The 17,036-nt window shown below is 34.8% G+C and overlaps 1 protein-coding gene across 4 annotated transcripts in view; it reads right to left on the bottom strand.

Moving 5' to 3' along the window:
• CNKSR2 (connector enhancer of kinase suppressor of Ras 2) overlaps positions 1 to 17,036 on the bottom strand; it is a 274,247-nt gene that overhangs the window by 156,633 nt on the left and 100,578 nt on the right. For all 4 annotated transcript variants that reach the window (XM_035000627.1, XM_035000611.1, XM_035000620.1 and 1 more), the window contains exon 5: positions 3,491 to 3,532. In XM_035000627.1, coding sequence (XP_034856518.1) covers positions 3,491 to 3,532 — 42 coding nt within the window. The remainder of the gene's footprint in view (positions 1 to 3,490; positions 3,533 to 17,036) is intronic.

Raw genomic sequence — 17,036 nt, 5'->3', positions numbered from 1 at the left:
ATGGTCGTTTTTGTGATTTAATGTAGGTATGCAGAGCTTGTCTCTTTAGAAATAAATAAATCCATTGATTTGCATTATCTTTCTGATTTAGCTAATGATACTTATCTATTTGATTTATTTAATAACCTTCATTTAAAAAATAGCACTCATATATTTTTTTATTCCTCACTATGTGTTCTAGACTCAAGGCTTGTGCCTCCCCCTTAATTCTTATGTTGAAACCTAATGCAAAATGTGATGGTTTTTGGGAGTGGAGTCGTTGAGAGGTGACTAGGTCATAAGGGCTGAGTCCTCTTAAATTGGATTGGATTAGTGTCCTTATAAGAGACCCTAGAGGGCTCCCTCACCCCTTCCACTATGTGAAGACTCTCTGTGAACCAGGGTACAGGCCCTCACTAGGCAGCGAATCTGCAGGCACCCTTATGTTGGACTGCCCAGCCTCCAGAAGTATAAGAAATGTTTGTTGGTTAAGCCCCCCAGGCTAGGGTATTTTTGTTATAGCAGCGTCAATGGCATCTGATTTTGTTGTTCACTCCAGCCTTTTGCTACCACAAGTTTCCTATTCTGAAATTAGAAACTTTTGCTTCATTTACTTGGTAAACTTACTCAAATATATTTTTTCAAAAAGGTACGTTAGTGATCTTGCTGATCTAAAAATTATCTTTTTGTTGCTTTCACACATGAATGATAATTTAGATATAAACATTTTGGGACATTACTTTTCTTAAAAGATTTATGGATTTTGTTTCATCGTCTTCTGCCAGTTATGATTTCACAGTACACATCTGAATAAAATATAATTTCTGTTTCTTCGAAGTCAAAACCTCTCATGTGTCTCTTCGCACTGGTTAAATGAATGTAGTTGCTTCTTGCCATAAAACTGTAAAATGTTACTAGAAAATACCGTGAAGCTATTATCTTTCCAATTCACTTTCTGACTTTGTTGAGAAATTCAGTTTTCCCAATTTCTATTCCTAAATTTTTCTATTATATCCTTAATTGTTTTCTTCTTTAGAAACTAATAATTAGTTGAAGGTGTGTTAACCATAACCTATCCTCTATAGACATTATCTTCTCTCATTTTTTGTCTTTTTATTAATTTACTAAAAATCTGAGTGTCAATAAAATTTATTTTGTGACTCATTGTTTCAATTTTCTGGAATAACCAGTATGGTTTTTACTGCTATCAGCATGGTTTTCTATTTCCATGTTCTTAGTTTTAAAGACTGCTTTTTTTTTAGTTCATTTTGTGTCCAGTTTATAGTGGTTTTGCCTTCTTTATAATATGGTATTCTATTTTAATGCAAACAATATTCTTTTGATCCTTCTTGAGATCATTAAATAGATGTTCTTAATAAACTTACTGCATGGGGAAGGATTTTCTTCTGATATATGAGAGGATACTTCTTCTCCTTCCCATTCTTTTTCTTTACTCATCCTTAAATAAAGATCTATTTCAAGAAAAGACACACCTCACAACTTTTCTGAGCTATCTCAGTTTGTTTAAGCTGTTGAAGAGTACTCTGATGCTTATACTGCCTATGGAACTCCTAGGATATAGCAGGTTTTCATAAGTGGTAAGTTCTCCTTCCTCTTCATAACTGCCTTCCCTACTGTCTAGACAAAAAAAAAGATATAGGGATTGGGCCTGGGCTGAGACAGATGATGTTCTAGTGCATATCTCAGGCTACTGTAGTCTCTACTCATTTGTATGAGTACTCTGACTCAACTACCATAGTAACAAAGAGAACATTCAAATTCAGTCACAATTTGATTCTAAACAAGTTATATCAAAACTCAGGTTTTTATTTTCTGGTGCACATAAAAAAGAAAAAGGGAAAATGGAAACAGATAAATACTGGAAAGAAGGTCATGAGATTACAAATGATTGAACTTAGCAGATATTGATATTCTCATTTTACATATTAAGAACAAAGTCTTCTACAAATATCAAATAATTCTGTCATATACCTGAAACTAATATAATGTTTTGTGTCAATTACAGCAATAATTTTTTTTGATTGTTAAAATTTACCTTAAAAAATCTCAAAGAAAGTTAAAGCACTTGACTAAGGTCATGGAGATACAAAGTGTTAGAATTAGGGTTCAGATAGTTCTTTAGACTTAATGTGATTTCCTTTATACTACAGGAAATCTAGAAAGAGACTTTTTTGAATATTTTGTTTTAAAGAAAGTATTCCAGCATCATATAACAAGTGGTTGGTATAACTCAATACTATTTGATTATTTTCAAAAAGAATCTTATTGTGAGAAAAGTAACACACAAGTATATAACCTTCTACTGAAAGCTAGCACATTAAAAGGCCAGGAAGGGAGGAGTAGAAATAGACAAATACCACATGATTTCACCATATGTGGAATTTAAGAAACTGAACAAACAAGCAAAGGAGGAAAAACAGAGAGGCAAACCAAGAACCAAACTCATAATTGTAGAGAATACACTGAGGGTTACCAGAGGGGAGGTGGGTGGGGGGGATGGGGGAAACAGGTGATGGGGATTAAGGAGGGCACTTGTGATGAGCACTGTGTGATGTGTATGGAAGTGTCGAATCATTATATCGTACGCCTGAAACTAATATCACACTGTATGGTAACTAACTGGAATTTAAATAAAAGTATCAAAAATGTTAATAAAAAATAAAAGAACAGGAGAACTCTAAAAAAAAAAAAAAGAAGAAAATACAAGTGCTTTCTGAGCTGAACTGATTGGTTAATGTCATCCACAGTCTCAATCATCATCAGACAGGATCTTAAATTCTCACTAGCTGGAATGTGAAATTGCCAAAGTAATATATTGCATTCACTTCTCAACTTCTTCAATGTTACTTATGTTGTCATTCATTTCTAACAGAGGTGAAGAAATTATCAGAACCAATGAGCATCAACCAAGTTACAGATTTACAAAGAAAAGCAGCAAACTTCATTAATAAGAAAGGATACTTTCTATAAAGTATACTTTCTAATACTTTCTATAAAGTATAATGTACTCACATTCCATTTCTAGTAATAAAATAAAATATTTGCAAGTCATTAATTGATTAAACAAATATTACCAAATTAAAATTTGGAAGGTTCTTTGATGAGTATAGAATCTGATCAAAGGCAGATTGACTATTAAGTATTTCATCCAAATGACGATAAGTTGTTTACCCCATTATACAACCAAATACTTTTCTTTTTGTCACAAAAAAATTCTGATTTCAAATTCTCTTTTTTCTAGGTTTTTCATTATATTCCAACCTTACTACATATTACTATCTTAAAATTTGTATCATATTGTATCATATTTTCCTATTAGGATACAAAAGAATGGTTGTAACTAATTTAACTTGTTCTTTTATACTCTTTATATTCTTTTGTACTTTTCCTATGAGATAAGCAGAGCTCATTTTCATAGGCTATACCTTTTTATTTAATTACTAGTTAAATATTTTCTAATGAAGATGAAAATAAATTCAAGCATACTTACCACATGAAGAATTTTATTCTCTGTTTCATACACAGTACAATCCTTTAAAAAAAAAAAAAGAAACATATACATCAGTTTTTAAAAAGTCAAACATGCCTTTTAAAATACTTTCTTAGTGAATAAAGCCAGTGTGATCTTTAAATTTAAAAAATAAAATACTTTCTTTGGAAATGTACAATTTGAAAAAGTCTTGACAATTCCAACAAAAACAGCAGTAAGAATGGGAAAAAAATCTGGAATGTCATATACCAAAATATTCATTGTATTTAGCTCTGATGGTCAGTTACAGAGATATTCTTATTTTTGCTTAACTATATTTTCTAATTTTATACACATATATTAAAAAATAAACAGATACAAAATCAAGTATTAGAAAAAATTATTGTAACCATTTTCTATCTAAATTTTTATGTGTGATAAGTACTTTTTGTTGAAGTATTTCTAGCATTTCAAATACTAATTTATTATAGATTGGAACATAAGGAAAAACACTAATATTTATTTCAATAGTCTTAGTTTCAAAAATGCTTTTATATTTTCAACTGTTGTAGGCTATCAAATATCCTTTATATTATGCATTTAAAATTGATATACACTACTAATAAACATCAAGTTCATAGTTCTTACCTAAATTTGAATCCTTGAAATTATAAAAAATTGTTTCTAAAAATCACCATTGTCTTTTTACCTGTAGTTGCTAGATTTACAATGAATAAAAATATAGCAAAGTGATCTTTGCTTAGAAACTTTGTTTCTATAGCTCATTTTTCTTAAGAAATTTATAAAATGGGCATGACATTAGTAGTAACCCAATAAGGGTATTGTGAGGAATAAATGAGAAAATGGATAAATGGCTTAGCACAGTATCTGGCATACAGTAAGTGATAAATACATTTTAACCATGAGTTATTGTTGTTCTATGTCTTTATTTTAAAAATTTAAACTAATTACCTTTACTTCAAAATATAACATTAACTAATTACTATTTGACCATCTAATTTTGAAAGAATAACCATGTTTCACAGTACTGCATATTTTAAGGAATGATAGCCCATTTCATTTTTTCCCCTGAATTTAATTTTAAGAAAAGGAATCTTGTTGAACATAGTTTTTGATAATGCCATTTCACCACAATACCTTGTCAGAAGTATTACATATTCTTATTGGGGCAAAAGTTTTAAAGTTAAATTTGTGTGATTTATTTCACAAACTAATAGAAATACTTAAGGATTGGGCCTTGCTATACTGAAGGGCTTCTGTGCCGAAGAAGAAGTTTGTTACAAATTTAGACATATCTATGTCTCTATAAATTAAGTATGAATTATGTGTACAGGGGAGACAAGGTATAGATAAAGTATTTATACTAGGAAAGTGCATTGTACTTACATCTGAATTTGGAAGAGTCCAATTTTACATTAATTTCAAACACAATTACATCGGTAAGAGATGATTTGGGAAAAGCTGGAAAGTTGCCCAGTTTCCCCAAGCTGCCTGTACAACTTGCTTCAGCTATAATGGATGCAAGTTTGATTATTTACCTACCTTTCCAGAATCAGAGAATATGATTAAATGTTCAAACTTCAAAGGGATTCTCCTCAAGGAAAAAAGCAAATATGATCTAAATGGATACCCTGCTAGTGATACAATAATCATACAGAGAATAACTATTTCAAGTTCTTCAAAATATAATACTTTACTTGCAGATCCCTAGTGTGACACAACAAAAAGAACTATTAAAAAAAATCTTATACTATTGTTAGTAATCATATTGTTTGTTGGTAGTAGTATTGTTAGTCTGTTACTGTTTTGCTGAAACTACTGCGTTTCTTTCATAGGATGAAGCAATCGAACAGTTATGTGATACTATCATTCTATCAGTTTTGGTGTCCTAAGTAATTTTAGCATGAGACAAAGTAGATACATATACAAGGTAAGTAGAACCTAGAGTCTCTTGATGTATTATGTGGTACACATATGTATGTATTTCTTAGTTCCACCCACTGAAAAGACACAAACAATCAATTGAGTAATGAATAAATTCCTCACAGTTAGTGATTTTCAAATACCATTTCCCGGGCCTTCTAGGAAAATGGTGGATTCCAAATCTGGGGTAGAAAATGTACAAGATGAGCTTGGATTGTACTGTGACACAGATAGAAAGAAGCTATTAAACTCTACAAGGATTGTGCCAGCAGGATTCAGAAGTCAACATGAGGTGATTCTTACTGGCCAAAGATGGAGCAATTGGGAATCTAAAAAAATAATAGTTGCAATGAATGGAAACAGGAAAGTACATATTATTACATGTATTAATATAGTTGATGCTAAGTTTTATATGTACCAAATACATCCAAATATATTCAGTAACAGTTGTGTAATACTGAATATATTAAACATGGCCACTGACTTAGAAAAGCACAGTTTAAGGAGACAGGCATTCACACAAGTAAGTTAAAATATGTAGATTCCCCAAGTCTTCATAAAGTTTAAGTTTCAATAACTTTACAAGTATGAATGCCACAAAAATATAGAAATCAACATGTGAAAGGCCAATTATTTAAAATTTTAAAATACCGATATATTTCTCATTAAAATGCAAAGTGACCATTGTGTTGTGCTATATACATTGCTCAAGCCAAATTTCAAACTTTGTAAACACATTCATCAGCTCCTGCTTCTCAGTGACTAAAAGGATTATATCTATAATCTGAGCTTTAAGATTATTCAAAGAATGACGTACTGATGCATACTTGACAATTCTGACATGACCAACAAGACAAAGTCTAAAAGAGATACATCAGGTGACTGAGGTGGACAAGGTTTTCCTCAGTCTAAAAAACTGTCACAAATATTAAAATTAAAAACTTACTGTTTGAAATAAACAAAACCAAATGACTACAAAAGAAATTGGAATAATTAAATTTTCAAAGGAGGGTTGCATCATGTTTGTAGCATATTCCCATATGGGAACTTATTAAAGCTTAAATCTGCACTAACACATTTGGGACACTCACTATAATAAAGGCAGGGTCATAGGGGTGGGGGAGCAGAGGAGGAAACAGCTAACTCTGCCTTAAAAAAATCAGGAATGGTGGCTGTTAATTGGGTCTCGGAAAAAGTAGGTTTTTAGGTAAAGAAAATAAAGGCGGCATTACTGCAAAAGCAATAAAACTACACTCCAACACTGTTGAGCTACTGTCATAATTTTCAGATTTTAGCTCTGTATACATGTAAGCATCACTTGGAAAGTGGGTTAAAATGCAGATTCCCAGGTTCAGCCCCAGATATACAGATAGGGTAGACCTGGAGTGGGGGCCCCAGCATGATTTTGATAAAGATGTTATTTTGAAAAACAATCTATTTTATAGGATAAGATGTGATAGAAGAACGCCAAAGCAAATCAAACCAAAAATGACCAAATACATAGAACCTGTAAGACAATAAACTGATTTGTAAATAGTATCTGCTGGCTCACTCGAAACAGTTCTCAACTCCTCGGAACTACCTGCTTTTGTTACACATTCCCCCCACTTATTGATTGGCTTTTCTTTTTGTCCTCCTAGTAAACTTATTTCTTTCTTCAACCGCTCACTACCTTGAGTAACTGCTTCTACTTGTTTGTATCTATACCTTCTTTCAGCCACATCGGCCTATTCATTATGAAAGCCAAAGGCTTTCACAAAGTGTGGGACACAGCATAAGAAAAACCAAATAGAATAAAACAATACAAAAAGGTATATATTAACCTGCTACTTTATATTAGGGAGAAGAACAGAAACTAAATGACTATGTTCTTTTTACTTAAGCTATCATGTTAAGGAGTTCATTTTATCATGCTAAATATTTAAATAGCCATAGGTACCTTAGGGGATTCATTTTATTAATAAGTTATTGTATTTCCATCAAGACATGAATTTAAAATATTGGCTTCTCAAGTGTGGGTTTTATTAACACTTAGGGCCAAATATTTTCCCAAAAGATCATACCCCAAGTTTTAAAAAGAAAATAGCACTGAATATGGAGAAATCCACATTTTTAAGGACCTATTCATGCTACAAAAAGGTACACCTCTGACGTTCTACTTATTCTTAGGTTAGGATTAAATTTAGATGTTTAAAAAAGATCGGATTTAGAGCTATGCCACTTATACTCCTAGGAATTCTCTTCAGTAGCTCATGCTGTCTTTTGCGGTGCATGCAAAATGACACTTGCAATTTCTTCTTTATCCTTCTCCATATAATGCTTCTACAAACCATGTGATTTAAAAACCACATTTAAATGCATCAAATTCCTAACAAGACAATATTCATAAAGATAATGAGTGTTTCTTCAGTTTTGATCATTTTTTCCTTTTGAAAAGCCTAAGTATGCACAGAAACCATCTCCCACGGATGAGCTATGAGCCCACACAGGATCATAATCAGTTATTGTTTTTGTGGAACAGTGATGCAACTGCCGTACTGAGCAGAACACACAGAAACACTTCTATGTGTTACCACTGATGCTCCATACTTTGTCAACACATTTTAAGCATCCTGGGGTCACGATGTTCAGTAAAAGTAATTATTTTTATTAACTGTGTATTATAGGAACAGCTCACAGGTTATTAATATTGAATACATAAAGCAAGAGAGTGAAGAAAAATAGCGTATGTTTCTAATGCTGTATAAAATTATATTTCATGGAACTTTGTAACTATGAATGCCTCTTTTGTTTTTTTTTGAGAGAGAGCATATGCGCATGCACAGGGAAAGGGCAGAGGAAGAGGGAGAGAGAATCTCAAGCAGGCTCCACGTCCAGCTCAGAGCCGGAGGCGGGGCTCTATCTCATGACCCTGAGATCGTGACCTGAGCCAAAATCAAGAGCTGGATGCTTAACCAACTGAGCCACCCAGGCGTCCCTAAAAATATTGTTTTGCTTACATGTAATATTTAAATAATCCATCTATGCAAACCTTTAATAATGGCACCTTTGTACTAAATACTTCACATATTCTATTGTCAAGGTACCAAAATGTTTTCAATGCTGAAGTGATTATTTCATATGAGCTGGTGTTAGTTTTATTCATTCACTCATTCATTTACTCGAGTCACAATTCCATTCACCAAAAAAGGTTTTGGGGGCATCTTGTAAGTGCAATTCAATGTCAGGCACTACCAGGTAATCAAAGATAAAATAAACTTGGCCCTTGGCCATCATTATTTCATTATTTAGTGGAGAAAACAATCAAATAATAATATAAGGTACATGACAAATGCTAACAGAAGATCCCATAAAAAGGAGATAAATCCTAACTTGTTAACTCTGGAATGACCTTCTGGAGGAGGTATTTTACTGACCTTAAATAGCTTTTGAATCTGGAAATTGGGGGTTCACGGGGAAAAGAACACTTCAGTTTGTGCAAACACAATGAACAAAGGCATGATAAGTAAGCACACCAGACTAGAGCATAAGGTATGTGGAATGAATGCAACAGGAAAGAAAGTCTAGAAAATAACATGAGGTCATAGTGTGGAGAGCTACCAATGCTAGCCAGGAGAAATTTTGTTTTGAAGGGAATAAAATTTTTATTTTTCTGTAACGATCTATTTTGAAGCCCCATTCAACCATGATAGCACTTAACGTGGTCAACTGACAATTTCTTGTGACTATTTTGGGAGGGATTAAAGTCAGGGTAGCTTATATAGTGCCACGGCTGGTGTTAAACAGCAACATTAAAATGGTGAGCGTGTGTGTTGCGGGAAAGGGGAGGAGGAGCGGAGTCCAAACTCTCTGGTCCAGCTAACAACTCTAATAGCCATCTCTTCTTGTTTCTTTTCTCATGGTTCTTTTTCCTTTCCCTTAGTTACAAGAGTAGCTTTCAGGTCATGTTTTAGATAATGAATCTCTGTAAAGCTGTGTATCTTCCTAGATATACCAAGTAGACATTTCATCTCTAGGGAGGATGGAGGAGTGTGTACTTTACTCTGATTCAAGGAAGTGCTCAGAGATGTCGGAGCATGGGAAGTATGTGATCAAATATATGTTTTATGCAAACAATGGGGAAGAAGTTGTGGATTTGGAATGGAAAAAAACTGGAGGCGGGAAGATCAGTTGGAATGCTCTTTCAATAGAAAATGTAAAATGTAATCAAAGCTTGAACTGAGGTTATGATGCTGGAAAGCAAGTTGAGGAGAGGTGGCCGACATACATGTAGCCAGGAATGAGAATTGGGTGACTGATTCATCAGACACAGAGAATAATGGGGAGAAGAAAGTTAAACATTACTCTAGGGGTTCAAACCTGAGCAAATGGATGAATGGCTGAGTAGAGATGTTAGGAGAGACTTTGGAGAGAATAAAATAATTATATTTTGGGTATGTGAAATTAGAAGTGGCTGAAAGACAGGACATTTTATACAAAGCTGTACAGCAAGCAACTGAATAAACTGAATTGGATCTAAAGTAAAGCCAGATCTGGGAGTATTTACACTGAGGTGATAGTTAAAGGCACAAGAAAACAACAAATTCAGTAAAAAAGAATATGTATAGTGAGAAGATAGCGGAGGACAGAAGCTCAGACAATGCTTATATTTAGGAGCAGGAAGGAAGGATTAGTTGCGTGGCCAGGAATAAAGGGAGAAAGGGGTATTACAGAGATATTTATTAAAACTTATAGCAATAAGAGAATTATCATAATTAAGTTCTATGTCTGTGCTGCTTGAAATTCAGTAGTTTTTAGACATATGTGCCTCCTGAGCAATTAAAATGTGCAAAGGAGGAACTGGATTTATAATTTTACTTAGTTTTAATTAATTTAAATTTATATTTTAGTTGCCACATGCAGCTAGTGGTCACCATGCTAGCCAGAAGGTCAGGTCTAGAGAAATATACTATGGTCCTTCCAACAGTTATGAAATGGGAAGCCATTTAACAAGATTTTCAAACAAATAATAATAAAGCAACATCTGGAAAGAAAGATATGGAGGAGTTTAGTTTCCAGTTATTGACCAGATGCTTCACTTTTTTTTTCCTTCCACAAGAGCAGATTCCAGTCTATTGTGACATCTACAGCAGCAGCACCGTACAATGAAAGCAATTCTCTCTGTAGGATGATATACAGAAAAGAGCTATTAAAAGGAATTCAAAGTAGTCATCACCTAGCTTTGCGGGCACAGAGAAAGCAGTGCCAGGGGTAAAAGATTTGCGATGGATGGAAGATAAAAGTCCAAACTAAATTTGGGTTTATCAAAGAGCAAAACCTGATGGAGTGTCCCGAGTGAAAATAATGTCCATAGTGAATAGACAGTCATTGGTCTTCCTGAATGTGTTATCAAAATGCTACTGTTAAATTTCAGATACATAAATGTCCTTCACAAACAAGGCAGGCAGAGGTATAACCAACCACCCCATAAGTACCCCCTTGGCAACCCTTTCACAATTTTGTCTGGCTTAAAGACCAAAAACTTGTTGGAGCAGTCTTCTTGCTATTGTTTTGGGAATGAGAAGAGGAGAGTTCATAAAGGATGGTATCTCTTGAAATTTTAAAGATACTACTTATTTATCCATTTTAGAAAAAGAGTGTGAGCAGTAGGGGGAGAAGGAGAGGGAGAGAGATCTGAAGCAGACTCTGTACTGAGGGCAGAGCCTGCCTGAAGTGGGGCTTGATCTCACGACTTTGAGATCATGACCTGAGCTGAAACCAAGAGTCAGATGCTTAAACGACTTAGCCACCCAGGTGCCCCTCTTGAAATTTTAAAATGACCCATTTTGAAAAGAATTGGCTAAGATTTTCATTGGGTTAAATAAGGTATTGAGTTGCAACATACAAAGAGCAATAAACAAGGGATGGGAGGAGAATGTGAGTGGGCATGAACTTAGTGGTCATCTGTAGTCTTTCTATCAGTGAACATAGTCACATTCTTCTGCACTTTGCATCATATTGCCTTTTTTTTTTTTAAAGATTTTATTTATTAATTTGAGAGAGAGAGAATGAGAGAGAGCAAGCACATGAGAGGGGGGAGGGTCAGAGGGAGAAGCAGACTCCCCGCTGAGCAGGGAGCCCGATGCGGGACTCGATCCAGGGACTCCAGGATCATGACCTGAGCCGAAGGCAGTCGCTTAACCAACTGAGCCACCCAGGCGCCCTCATATTGCTTTTCAAAATTGTCTAGTTCTCCCCCCGCCACAGAGGCCATCTAAAATGAAGCCTCATCTGGCTTTATTATTATTATTTTTTTAAATTTTATTATGTTATGTTAATCACCATACATTATATCATTAGTTTTTGATGTAGTGTTCCATGATTCATTGTTTGTGCATAACACCCAGTGCTCCATGCAGAACGTGCCCTCTTTAATACCCATCACCAGGCTAACCCATCCCCCCCCCCCTCTAGAACTCTCTGTTTGTTTCTCAGAGTCCATAGTCTCTCATGTGGCTTTATTATTTTTTAAAGATTTATTTATTTATTTGAGAGAGAGAGACCACGAGCAGGGTGAGGGGCAGAGGGAGAGGGAGAAGGAGAGAGAGCAGCGGACTCCTCGCCGAGCCCGGAGCCCAACGTGGCCCTTGATCTCAAGACTCTGAGGTCACGACCTGAGCTGAAATCAAAAGTCGGATGCCTAACCAACCCAGTCACCCAGGTGCCCCAATCTGGCTTTAATCACTCTAGTCTTCACAATGAAAGACTACTGTCTCAATAGGTGAATGGGTGTGGAAACTAATCTTTTAGCATATAGGATTTGGGAATGCAGGCAGAAGCAAGGCTGATTGTTTTTTCACCATCCTAATGGCTCTGTAACAAATCTAAAAACTACTGAGGCTGATCAAGATCGAAGTGTCAAAAGGGATAAAAAGTAAAAATGTCAAGTTAAGGTGTTAATGAACAGAAAACTCATTAGGGTGAGACTGTGATCCCTGTAACTTTAATAGCTTTATTTTGACAACGTGAAGAAGCAGTGAGCTAATCCCCATCATGATCTAAGTTTGTTTATTCTGCATGTCTTGAGTAAAGACCTAAATATTTTTGAAAGGCCTATGTGCTATGTACTAACTGCACATATTTTATGTTTCCATCAGTTATCTGTTAGTCTTACTCCCTCCCATTAGATGGTCAGTATTTTCAAAGAAGGAACTAAACTCTTTTAATTTCTAAAGGTGCTTTGTACACTCTATAAATATAGTCTCAATTTATCAGTTATGAATATTTTATTCCATTGATTCTCTATTTTCACATTCCATAATAAACATTTCACAATGGTTTTATTTATTTATTTATTTTTAAAGATTTTATTTATTTATTTGACAGAGAGAGACACAGCGAGAGAGGGAACACAAACAGGGGGAGTGGGAGAGGGAGAAGCAGGCTTCCCGCCGAGCAGGGAGCCGGATGCGGGGCTCGATCCCAGAACCCTGGGATCATGACCTGAGCCGAAGGCAGACACTTAATGGCTGAGCCACCCAGGCACCCCTTCACATTGGTTTTATAGATTAGGTACACAAATGAAATTTTCAAGCCGTTTTTTAAAAACAAAATTTCTAATTGCCAAACTAGCACAGTACATTCAGTTTTGTACCAAAATAGACTGAGTTTCAGTTTTAAAATAATTTTAAATATGAGTTTGTTCTAAACTTTAATCTGCATGATCTCAGCAGATATTTTCAACAAAAATAATTGGGTTTTCTCTGCATGCATGAAGATTCATATTATGTAAAAGATACCAAGAATTTTATATTCATAAAATAAAGCTAACATTTCTTTGTAATAAAAAGCCTCTCTAGCTTCCAGATGTTCAAGTTACTTACTGTAATGACCATCTAATATATCATAAGGGAAAGAAAATCTATAGGGTCTAAATGATGAGAGACAGTTTTTCCCTTGTGACAAATTCAACTAAGGAGTTCAAGCAAAGATAAATACCATGACCTATCATAAATGAAAATATAAATTAAACATTACTTCATCAGTTCAAGATCATCTGCTTGGCTTCCAGAAAAATAAATAGAAATTATGGTATATTTGAAACAAATTCTAAGTATTAGTTTTAAAAATTTCTTAGTCCATATGTATTTGTCCTTTTATCTATTTAGACTGCATTTTCTTGGACAAAATGGAAGCATTTCTTTTCACTATATGCAACATCTGAAAAGGTAACATTGATACCCAGGCACTCAATAAATAACTTTAGATCATTGATGATAATAATATATTTAAATCATAATAAAAAATAAATTGTCCAAGTAATAGTACCAGCCTACATCTAGGCTTAATTTTGTACTCCCTCAAAAATCATTATCATAAATAATCAGTATCCACTTAGGGTTTCCTAGTAGTGACACTGAATGATTATAAGAGAGAATTTTATACTTTGAAAAATGTCAAAAGTTCTTCCTCCTCCCACCAAACCTATCACCAATATTGCAGTAGATTATACTTAAAATACTAAGAGACACACAAATACATAAGAACACACACTGAAAAGAGAGAAGAAATTCTTCAAACTCAACCTTTACTAACATATTTGTGGATATTTAAAAAATTTTCCACATAATTTAATTTTATGGTGCTTCCCTTATGTTCAAATAAACAAGATTATTGTCCTTAACATTCTAGTATAATGTTATACTGGAATTCTTTATAGATTCATTGCTGTGCCAGACTTGTATTATGATTTCTAAATATACATTCCTTTTTTTAAAGAAAAAAGTAAACTTCCTGTAGCCACTGAAGTCAGCCATGGCTATACGACTTACTTTGTCCAATGAAATGTGAGCAGATGTGCTTGTCCCATTTGCATGCAGAAACATTAAGAACTAGTTCATAGTTACACCATGCTCTCTTTCCTCTCTGCTGTGATGACCAGCAGTGTTCAACAAGAGGCTACTCTGCGCTTTGAAGGAGGAGGATGTGGAGTAGAGCTATAGCAATCCAGGCTGGATATGAAGCATGAGCACTGGACATGAGTGATATTAAAAGCACAAATATTTCTGGGTTATTATTGCAGCATAATCTAGCTTAACTTGACTGATACAATCTTCTACCAGATACAAGGGGTAAAACTGAACACATATGAAAATGAAGACCTAAACAATGCAGAGTTTAATGCAATAACTATTCCATTAATTTTTTTTTTTTACTGTAAGCTCTACACTCAATGTGGGGCTTGAACTCACAACCCTGAGATCAAGAGTCACATGCTCTACTGACTGAGGCAGCCAGGTGCCCCCATTCCATGAATTTTACATGTTGTACTTCATTTCAGGAAATGCGCTACTTTTCAGAGATGCTATGTCTTTCCTCATACACTGCAATTTGCAGTCAGCCTCAGATTACATTCTTACCTTTATGCAAATCTAGTCTTTCACCATCTTGTGTTTGTATATAATTTTTGCCTCATTTTATTAGCCTTATTCATGCTCACTTGTCCTAATTACTTAATTCTTACCAGTTCTTCAACCTGCCACTATCAATTATAATTTCAGTCTACTATTTCACTTGTGTTAGGGCCTAATTTCATCTGAATTATCTGTCTGATGTTGGTCGTCATTCTGACCCAACCCAAGGGAACTGGGTTATTAAAAACTACTTTGTCAGCAGAGACAAATGCCTTAGAAAATTGGTGCCTATAACTAGTAGCTCTCTATATTTTTTGGTATGCTTTAATCTTTTATAAGTATGAAAATCTGTTTGTAATGATCTGATGATAATCTATGTAAGGCATAAGGATTCATAACAAGCTAAAAATGTTATTATTTCTTCTTATTTTATTAAGCCTAGTTCCCAGCACATTAATTTCTAACACTGATTTTCCCCTTATTATAAATGCACAATGACCATTTTCATTAATATCTTGTTTGATGTCTTAAAGAACATGTTTAATCCTTTTGGACTGCATTTATGGCACCGACTGACTATGAACAATTGATAACGAGAGTTGTAAATTCAAAACGTTAACTAGCCTCCTTTATAAATGTGTGGCCTCTGGGCTGATATCACCTATAAATAGTTGAACCTACTGATCCACAGTTCTCAGTCATTCAACCTATGGCAGAGTCTGGGGAATCTGCATCTTAACAAACTTCCCTAGGTGAATCATAGTCCATGGACCAGCCTTTGAGAAAACACCATTCTTGAACACATACATTTTCTTCTCACCTCATACTCATCTCATTCCAAACCAGTTAACTATGAGCACAGTGGTTATCAACTTTGGCTCTATGTTAGAATCAATGAAGGCATCATTTAAAAACTACTGATGCCAAGCCTGACCATAAAGAGTCTAATTTAATGTCTTATGGGACACAGATATCAGTGCTTTTAAAAAGCTTCTCACTTCATTCTAAGGTTAAGCCAAACTTGAGGAGCAATGAGCAGAAACTATTACACACAATGTCAAATCATGGATCTAAGTCCTGGCCATGTCACTTATTATGTCACTTTCCCTCTCTGAAATTCCATTTACTCATTTACACAATTGAGATAGTGACATCTGGTCTACCTACTTCACCGGATTATTATGAGGAAAAAAATCTAATTCTGATAACATGTTGTAAAAGCATTTGGCCAAACTCAAAAGCAGTGGTATTATTTCCTGACCATTAAACTTCATATAGACCTTTTGTTCTTCCTAATAATTTTTAAATGTCATAAGGCATAGAGTTTATCTAGATAGGGTTTGAGGGAGGGGTACAAAAGTGAAGAGAAGAGCCCAGGGCAGTATACATTTTGATTCTAAAAGGCAGTTCAGTTGGGAGAGAGAGCAGGAAAATATTTTTGTAGACAGTTTAAATGTGAAGAAACAGAAAGCCTACTGAGATATTTGGTAGGGTGAGGAGGGCTGTGGAAAACAGTGAGACATTAAAATGGAAATTAACAGTTATATTATTAGTAACTGCTAAATAGCGCAACTGTAGACATTTTAAAAGGCATTTTTAAATGCCTTTGGGGATGGCACTTAAACTGTAGCAAGATACATAAAATAGTTACAGAACCAGGATGAATAAAAGTATCTAACCGAACCTTTTGATTTTTTCCTGCTTAGGTACTTTTATAACTCCCACTCTGGCATTACACAGTCTCATAGCATTATATTCTATATTCCTTTACGGCTCAGCTTTCCAAATTTGGTATCAAATCAAAATTGGAATTTTTAAGCTACAAAAGCATTCCAAATGATACTCAGAAGTGTACACATGGATTTATTTGGGGAGGTTGAGCAGACTGGACAGTAATGGTAACATTTTCTAGCTCCAAAACCAGCCCTCTCCTCCTAGACTCTGGTCCTCTCCATAGGAACCTCACCTCTCCTCCCCTCCCCTCCCCTTCCTTCCCCTCCGCTCCCCTCTCCCCTCCCCTCTCCTCTCCCCTCCCCAATTCACTAGCTCATTACTTGTTTCATGGAGGAGACTGGTACTATCACCACTGTTTCCTGCCTCCCCCACTCATCTTCCTGAAGTTGCAAGGATTAATAGGATAAGGAATAGGAAGAAGCAGCCTTAAAATTTAAAGGACTAATTGTGTATTTGTAATAATGACAATAGACCTGGATTTCATCAACTTTGAAAGA

Source organism: Mirounga leonina, unplaced genomic scaffold (assembly GCF_011800145.1).
Source record: "Mirounga leonina isolate KUSES-001 unplaced genomic scaffold, KU_Mleo_1.0 Mir_101595, whole genome shotgun sequence".
Classification (NCBI taxonomy): domain Eukaryota; kingdom Metazoa; phylum Chordata; class Mammalia; order Carnivora; family Phocidae; genus Mirounga; species Mirounga leonina.
The sequence above is the reverse complement of the archived record's forward strand: the minus strand, read 5'-3'. Positions and strand labels throughout refer to the sequence as shown.